This window comes from Emiliania huxleyi (genome assembly GCF_000372725.1).
Source record: "Emiliania huxleyi CCMP1516 unplaced genomic scaffold EMIHUscaffold_1, whole genome shotgun sequence".
Lineage (NCBI taxonomy): Eukaryota > Haptophyta > Isochrysidales > Noelaerhabdaceae > Emiliania > Emiliania huxleyi.
The window spans coordinates 675,379-683,412 of record NW_005202428.1 but is presented as its reverse complement, the minus strand read 5'-3'; the positions used below and the strand labels follow the sequence as shown (position 1 = coordinate 683,412).

Genomic DNA, 8,034 nt, shown 5'->3' with positions numbered 1-8,034 from the left:
ACAGGCCAGGGGGGCAAGGCCTCTTTCACCTATTTTGACGCCGGAGCGCGTTTTCGGCTCCCAAGGAACAGTTAGAGTAACAATTTCCGGAGAATTCCTTAGGCGCGCAGGAGCAGATTGCAACCCCACCTCAGGATGTGGTAGCATAGGTTCCTGTGACGGTTCTCGGCGCGTCTGAAACATAATCTGCGCGCTTTGCAGAATCCGTATTCTCCGCCGGCGGTTGTGGCGATCAAGCTCCCAACGGGGGGGGGGGGGGTCAGGGGGATCAGGGACCCCGCTCGCTGGCGACGGGAGGTCACAGAACGACGGGTCGAACGACGGGGGTCGAGCCCCCCCCCCCCTCCGGCTCCGCCGGTCGAGGCGGCGGTCGAGCGGACGGTGAGCGCGGGGCCGAGGTCCGCCTCGCGGGCGTGGCGGAGTACGGCCCGAACTACCTGCTGCCGCAGGCCTCGGAGTCTAGACGGCGCCGCGGAAGCGGCTGCGCGTGGACGCGGCGGTGAGGATGGCGAGACAGGCACGCACGTCGAGATCCGGGGCGAGCAGCGGTGGTGGCCGGGCACCATCACGGGGCGGGAGGAGGGTTCGGACAGCCGGCTCGTGCACGCGGTCGCGTACGACGGCTACCCCGACCAGGCGTTCCGGCTCAACCAGGAGTTCCGGCTAGAGGCAGTTGACGCCCAGCGCCGGCGTCCCGGCGGCGCGGCCCCAACCAGCGGCGGCGAAGACAGCGACGGTTTGGAGAGCGTCGGCGAGGCTGGGGACACGCTGCCGTCCAGCGCGACCGACATCGGCGTGGGTAACACAAGAAGGGACACAGAGACACAGAAGACCGGATTTCCGTTCCGGCAGATTGATCGAGCTTTGCCGAACGCGTCGCGCAAGGGGGGGAAGAGGGGGGGTGGGGGTGGGGGGGGGGCGTCGTGTTAGACGGGTGAGCGAGCTGAGACACACGTGTCACAATACAGGACAAAAAAGAATTTTAGGCCTCGCGCACAACAACACTGGGGGCACGGGACTGGCGCGCGCGCACTGGCACTAACACAGGTACACCTTCGTGCAAAAAAGAAAAAGCCGCGGGGCTCCGAGGATGTACGAAGACGGAAGAGATTAGGAGCAGAGCAGGGACCCGAGGGACACCAAATCACCATGCGTGAGGCAGGCGGACTTGCGCTCGCGGGAGTGGCTCAGGGTATATATCAAATTCTAGAACTGAAACGGTGACGGTGTATGAGTACACGTATGTCGTTGCGGTGGGGGTGGGGAGGGGGTGAGTGTGTGAGTGTGTGAGTGTGTCTGTCTCACACTTTTGAGTGCGATCGCGTCGCCGGGAGTGACAGGCTGACACGCGCGTAGAGACAGCACCGAGGGAGCCCCGCGCCGCCCGCGCCGTGGCCCAGCTACATCTCATGGACGCACGCCATGCTAAACGTGACGGAGGGAGTAGCCGCGCGCCGGCCAGGTGTTGGGAGGGTGGAGAGGGGCACCTAGTCGTCGAACTCGTCAAAGGAGGGCGGCGCCGGGTCCTCCTTGGCCATGAAGCCCGCCGCCTCGCGCGCCGCCTACGGTAGGGCAAAGGGGACGTCTCCACACAGACGAGGGTGGTGGGGCAAGAGCTCGGGCAACCCTCGCGACTCCACGGCCAAGGACAGGAGCTGGCACGGCGCTCAGAGTGCAAGGCCCGGTGCGCGTGGGTGAGTGCTGCCGGATCCACGGGGAGATGTGGGGAGATATGGGGAGATAAGGGGTGATCTCGAGGTGAGCGGTCTGCCTGCCGGATCGCCTCCTTCTCCGCCTGCTTGGCCTCGAGCTCCTCCTCGGCGATCCGCTCGTACCGCACGGCGCCCTGGAGGGGAAGGGGAGGCGGCGGTGGCGGTGAGGAGAGAGGCAGCGGGGGAAGCGGCGCGGGGGGGGAGGGGGGAGGGGAGAGGGACCTGCGAACGAAGCTTGTCTCGCGCGGCGCGGTCGATGTCGGACGCAAAGGTGCGCACCTACAGAAAAGAAAAAACAGGTCCGCCGGACGAAGAAACACGGCGAGCGCGCCGGGAAAAACGGCGCGCACGTGCGCCGCGATGCCGCCGTACAGCTTTTGCAGGTCTTCGACCAAGTTCTTCTCCTCGTCGAGCACGGTGCCTGCAGGAAGGGTGGCGGGAGGCGTCACGGCCAGAGGGACTCGACCAGCGCCTCCTCCTCGTCGGGCACGCTGCCGCGCGACGCGACGACGAGCTGCACGCCGGCGGGCTCGCCGCCCTCGGCCGGCTGCTCGAGCGCCGACCGCACCTGGACTCAGAGTGAGCACTTCCTCACGAGCCATGCATGCCCCTCGGCCGGCCGCTCGAGCGGCGGCCGCGCCTCGACCGCCCGCTCGTAGGTCCAGTCGAGGGAAGACTGGTTGTGGACGAGGAGGAGCCGCACCTGTTCACAGCGGGAAGTGTGAAGAGACGCCCTGCTGGTTGTGGACGAGGAGGAGCCGCACCTGTTCACAGCGGGAGGTGTGAAGAGACGCCCTGCTGGTTGTGGACGAGGAGGAGCCGCACCTGTTCACAGCGGGAGGTGTGAAGAGACGCCCTGCTGGTTGTGGATGAGGAGGAGCCGCGCCGACGGCGCGACGGCGCGCAGCTGCGTCCACGCGAGTCCGGGCGACCAATCGGACAGGAAGAAGTGCGGGTCCACCTAGGGTTGGGGCTAGGGTTGGGGCTAGGGCTGGGGCTAGGGCTGCTGGTGTGTTGGCGGCGTGGAGCCGGACAGGAAGAACGCACCTTGAAGCGGCAGCCCGCCTTCTCGTCCGACGGGTCGACGTGCTCGCACCTGAGGTGCGCCGAGGTGCGCCGAGGTGCGCCGAGGTGCGCCGAGGTGCGCCGAGATGCGCCGAGGTGAGGAGGCGGGTCGGCGTGCTCGCACCGGTTGGTGAAGGTGATGGCGAGGTACTTTGCGTCGCGCTGCAAGCCGAGCTGCTCCGCCAGCAGGGCAGCGAGCGGCTCCTGGTGCCATCGACATCGCCTCATCGCTCGTCTCACGTCCTCGCACGGCCAGCAGGGCAGCGAGCGGCTGCCTGCCCGCGGAAGTGGCCCGCCTGGTGCGGCGAGAAGCAGAGCCGCGTGGTCGGCATGTCGGGGTCGTAGTCCCAGAGCACGAGGCCCGCCACGCGGCCGGGGTGGCGCGCCTGTGGAGTAGTCATCATTCACCGGTTGGGACTAACTAACGAGCCCCGCCACGCGGCCGGGGAGGCGCGCCGCGTAAGCGACGGCGACGGCCCCGCCCATCCCCTTGCCGCACAGCACCTAACACACAGACAGACACGGCTCGGCCGACTTCTTCTCTAGGACCGCCCCTCCCCTCGCCGCACGGCACCCACGGCCGCGTGAAGGCGCCGCCCCAGTCGCGCCCGTTGAGGGAGAGCCGCACCGCCATCTCGTGCAGGTCCTCCACCAGCGCGTCGATGCCGTACTCGTGCCGCGGCGAGCGGCTGGTGTCTCCGTGCCTAAACAAACACCGCGGCGGATAAACAAAGAAGCCGTACTGGCGCCCGCGGCGAGCGGCTGGAGTGTGTCCGCGCCTAAACAAAGACACCGCTGCCCTTCGAACAGAAAGCCGTCCTCGTGCCGCGGCGAGCGGCTGGAGTGTGTCAGCGCCCTCGCAGGTCGAGCGCGAGGACGCGGAAGGAGTCAGCCAGCGGCTGCGCCACGTCATCCCAGATGTGGCACGAGTCACAGACGTCGTGGAGCAGCACGACCGGAGGCGCCTGCTCGCACCCCACTCGAGGTACCGGCCGAGGAGCTGTCGAGGAGCTGTCTAGGAAGTGTCTAGGACGCGCCTGCTCGCTGCCCCACTCGAGGTACTTGAGGACGATCCCGCTTGGCAGCAGCATCGTCCGCTGCTCGCCGCCGCGGCCGGGCCCGTCGTGGTGCCCCCACATCTTGCGGTTGAACTGCACCGCCCGCAGGTCGTTGGCAAACGCGACGTTCACCATCGGGTCGAGCCGCATGAGACCTTGGTTGAACTGGTTGCAGTGGGCGCGGCAGTACTCGACGCTGTACTCGTAGGCCGCCTCGGACGTCTCGATCTCCGCCACCAGCGGGTCGGCGGCGCCGTCCTCGTCGTCGAGGAGGTCGTAGCTCTCCGCTGGCAGATACGCCTCGTCGGGCGCAGCCGCCTGCTTCCGGCGGCCGACGCTGCGAGCGGCAGCGCTCGTGTTTGACGCAGGCTGAGAGAGGAATCCCTTTTTGAACTCGAGCGACATCGAGCGCCGTGGCGATCGAGATGGGCGAATGTGGGATCCGTCCGGCGCAAGGCAGCAGACGCGACGGCCGGGGCGGTGGAGCGGAAGCAGGCCACCCAAGCACCCAACCTCTCGCTAAGCAGAAAAAGAAATCGTGTGCCTCTTTCTTTTCACTTCTCTCCGTGAGTGTGATTCCTTTCTTCTTTCTTTCGCGCACACTTCACTTCAACTCTCTAACCCTGCCCAAAAAAGAAACAACTCCTGAGGACCCCCCCACCCCCCCCCTCCCCCGCCCGCCGCGGGCAGGTGGGCAGGTGACCTTGCATATCGTTTTTTGGCTGCACACCGCGACAGCTCTCTCCTCCCGCGGGACCCACCTGGGCGCGTGTCGGCTCGCTCCTCTACCCCAATGCTCTTTGGGCACAGTTGCAAAAAAAGATGCGGGCGTTCCAGGACCAGGTGTGTTTGCACGGGATACGTGCCATGCGACTAACCCTCTAAACCCTCAGGTGTCAGGATGCGCGATGCGCGGAGGTGCACGGCCGTCCCCCAAGTTGTCGCGTAGCATGTCCGCTCCTATCGACATCAGCGAGCCGCTGCAGTCGCTGCGAGTTAACGACGAGCAGCTGCGTGGGGTCGCGCCGTACGCCTCAGCAGAGACGATACAGAACAACATGGAAGCGGCGTGCGCAATAACAGTGCGCGGAGGTCGTGGGTCCGGAAGCCTCGTCGACGGCAGGCCGCTGGGCTTGCCTCGCTATTGCGTGCTGACCAATCACCACGTCATCAGCACTGAGGCGGACGCGGAGCATGCAACGGCAGTCTTTAACAAGCTCGCCTCAAATCCCGGCTCTTGGATAACGATTAAGCTGGACCCAAGGGCGGGCTTCGCTGCGGGGTGTAGCCGTCCGCTCGACTACTGCTTCGTCGCTGTGCTCACCGAGGATGTGCCGAAGCTAAAGTGCACGCCGATCTCGCTCGCGCACGCAACGTCGAAGCCCAGTGCGAACATCACCATTACCATTTGGCAGCACCCGCAGGGCGGCGTGAAGGTGATGAGCAACTTCCACGTAGAAAAGATGACAGATGAGGGCAGCATCTCCTACCAGAACGACACCGAGCCCGGCTCGTCAGGCTCGCCCATCTTTGACAATGTCGGGCGGCTTGTCGGCATCCACGCCCAAGGTGGCAGCGACGCTAACAGCGGCTGCCTGCTCTTCAGCATCGCCAATGCAGTCAAGGCGGTCTCGATGAGTATGGGTAAGCGCAACGCGGCTACGAACGCACTGCTTGCGGCTGCAAAGAAGGCGGGCGACATCGCGTCGCTAGTCGCGCTGGCTCGCGACGGCACGGACGGGCAGAAGGAGCAGGCCGCGGGGGCGCTGCGGAGCCTCGCTGTCAACGCCGACAACCAGGTGGCGATCGCGAGGGCTGGCGGCATCGCGCCGCTGGTGGCGCTGGCTCGCGGCGGCACGGACGGCCAGAAGGAGCAGGCCGCGGGGGCGCTGGGGTGGCTCGCTTGGAACGCCGACAACCAGGTGGCGATCGCGAGGGCGGGCGGCATCGCGCCGCTGGTGGCGCTGGCTCGCGGCGGCATGGACGGGCAGAAGGAGGAGGCCGCGAGGGCGCTGGCGAACCTCGCTTGCAACGCCGACAACCAGATGGCGATCGCAAGCGCGGGCGGCATCGCACCGCTGGTGGCGCTGGCTCGCGGCGGCACGGACGGGCAGAAGGAGGAGGCCGCGAGGGCGCTGGGGTGGCTCGCTTGGAACGCCGACAACCAGGTGGCGATCGCGAAGGCGGGCGGCATCGCGCCGCTGGTGGCGCTGGCTCGCGGCGGCACGGACGGGCAGAAGGAGCAGGCCGCGACGGCGCTGGGGTGGCTCGCTTGCAACGCCGACAACCAGGTGGCGATCGCGAGGGCAGGCGGCATCGCGCCGCTGGTGGCGCTTGCTCGCGGCGGCACGGACGGGCAGAAGCAGAGGGCCGCGTGGGCGCTGGGGTGGCTCGCTTGCAACGCCGACAACCAGGTGGCGATCGCGAAGGCGGGCGGCATCGCGCCGCTGGTGGCGCTGGCTCGCGGAGGCACGGACGGGCAGAAGCAGAGGGCCGCGAGGGCGCTGGGGAACCTCGCTGTCAACGCCGACAACAAGGTGGCGATTCAGAAGGCAGGGTGGCGATAGCATACTCGAGTAGAGGAAGCGGCATAATCAGCTAGGTTTCTTTGTTGGGTGACGGCTTCTGTGTTGAGGCGACGGCTTGTTTGTCGTGTGAATCGTGCTGTGCGACCGCCTTTTGTTTGTATGTAGGAAGTCCTTTTCTCATGTGTGTACTTTTAGCTTACTGGGAGAACTCTCTCTCTCTCTCTCTCATGTGGGCTCACACACTTGTCGCAGTCACACCCAGACCCTATACACCGCGCCGGCGGTTTTTTTTTGAGGATTGAGCCAGCCTTCGATGTTATGAAACAAAGCAAGGCGGACACACGCATCGCTCTCGGGCCAACAGACATCCCGCACACCCGCCGCCCCCGCGCGCGCGCCCAAAACGCAGTTTTTTTGAGACAGAGAGCATCACGCTTGCTTCAAGCTCGCCGCTCGTTGTCGCGCAATGCCGGAGGCGGAGCGGTCTCACCGCAACGCACTCTCGGGCTGCTCCGGTCCCAAGACGCGACGCCGATCCGACGGGGACCCCTCCAGCCCCGTGGGCTGGAGCGAGCCCTCCGGTCGGAGGGGTGGAAGTGGGAGGGCTCTCTCGAGGACGGACCTCTCTCGCTCCGGGAGGGTGTGGAGGGGGGTGGATTATGGAGGGGTAGAGGGGGTGGCTGAGTCCTCTAGCTCTTGACTTCCGATAGCCCTCCCGGCTCTCCCGCCGTTTTAGGGGGCCTCCCCACCCGCTATGCCCCTAGATGGCGTTTCCGGCATCTAGGATGCGCATATCATCTGTAGATGGTAAGATGGGGGAGTCGCCGCCCCTGTGCCCTGAGCCTCTGGGTGCTCTGACGGGGAGGTCGTCGGCGGAGCGGACAGTCGGAGGACGAGGACGAGGATGACGAGGAAGGAGGATCGAGGGGTGCGGGTGGCGGGTGGACGCGCTGCGCGTGTAATGATATTTTTGAGAGGTCGTCGCGCCGTGAGACCCGAGACTTGCGCCACTTTGAGATACGGCTCTTGGCGCTGGCGCGACTCTTGCCGTTGGTTGACTGGCGCGAGAACGCTTCGCGTTTTGCAGCGATGCGAAACAACCCAGCACCCGCACGCGCGCTAGTCGGTGACCATGGCAGGGTCGGCCTCTGCGACGTAGCCAGCGTAGAAGTCGAGCTTGTCGCGCACCACCCCGAGGTTCTCCTCCATCGAGCGGCGGCAGGCGTGCCACGCGGCCGCCTCCTCGCTCCACGCGCCTAGACGTCAGCCACTCCCGAGATGAGAGGGGGCCCGCCTTCCGGGGCGCCTTGCGCCGCCGCCGAGACGGAGGTCGCCGTGCAGCGCCTCGTCGCGCTCGAGAGAGCGCCGCTGCGCCGCCGCCTCGCCGCGCAGAGCCTCGAGCAGCTGCTCGGCAGACTGCCGCACCGAGTCCGGGGTACGCGGCGCAAGCTCGCCGGCCGCCGCGGCGGTGGTGAAGGCGTAGAAGTTGGCGACGACGGCGCAGTACCTGCTCGTGAGTGTGTGTGTGTGGGGGGGGGGGGGGGAGCTGTGTGCAGCAGCGCGCGGTGCGTGCGTGCGTGCGTGCGTGCGTGCGTGCGTGCGTGCGTGTGTGTTGCGTACAGAGGGGCCGTCGGCTGCCAGCTGAGGACCCCCTCCCTTTTCAAAATATAT

General features: G+C 66.6%; 3 protein-coding genes across 3 annotated transcripts in view; 1 reads left to right on the top strand and 2 right to left on the bottom strand.

Annotated features, from left to right (window-relative positions):
* Window positions 1-1,192: 1,192 nt before the first annotated feature.
* Window positions 1,193-4,334, bottom strand: EMIHUDRAFT_447399 (hypothetical protein; the record flags this gene model as incomplete). Its single annotated transcript, XM_005793966.1, has 7 exons — window positions 1,193-1,562; window positions 2,063-2,133; window positions 3,028-3,163; window positions 3,234-3,281; window positions 3,352-3,481; window positions 3,571-3,633; window positions 3,831-4,334. Coding segments are annotated over 7 exons (1,011 nt in total), but the record flags the coding sequence as incomplete, so codon positions are not given.
* A 451-nt stretch (window positions 4,335-4,785) lies between these two features.
* EMIHUDRAFT_193971 (hypothetical protein) lies at window positions 4,786-7,325 on the top strand (the record flags this gene model as incomplete). The annotated part of the gene is made up of 2 exons (XM_005793965.1): window positions 4,786-5,479; window positions 7,276-7,325. The coding sequence occupies 2 exons, from the start codon at window positions 4,786-4,788 to the stop codon at window positions 7,323-7,325; spliced, it is 744 nt and encodes a 247-aa protein (XP_005794022.1).
* Window positions 7,326-7,354: 29 nt separating this feature from the next.
* The window catches only part of EMIHUDRAFT_447398 (hypothetical protein), a gene marked incomplete at both ends in the record, with an annotated part of 3,554 nt that continues 2,874 nt past the window's right edge, over window positions 7,355-8,034 (bottom strand). The window contains 2 exons of the mRNA XM_005793964.1: window positions 7,355-7,619; window positions 7,689-7,870. Of these exons, the coding sequence (XP_005794021.1) occupies window positions 7,355-7,619; window positions 7,689-7,870 (447 nt within the window). The remainder of the gene's footprint in view (window positions 7,620-7,688; window positions 7,871-8,034) is intronic.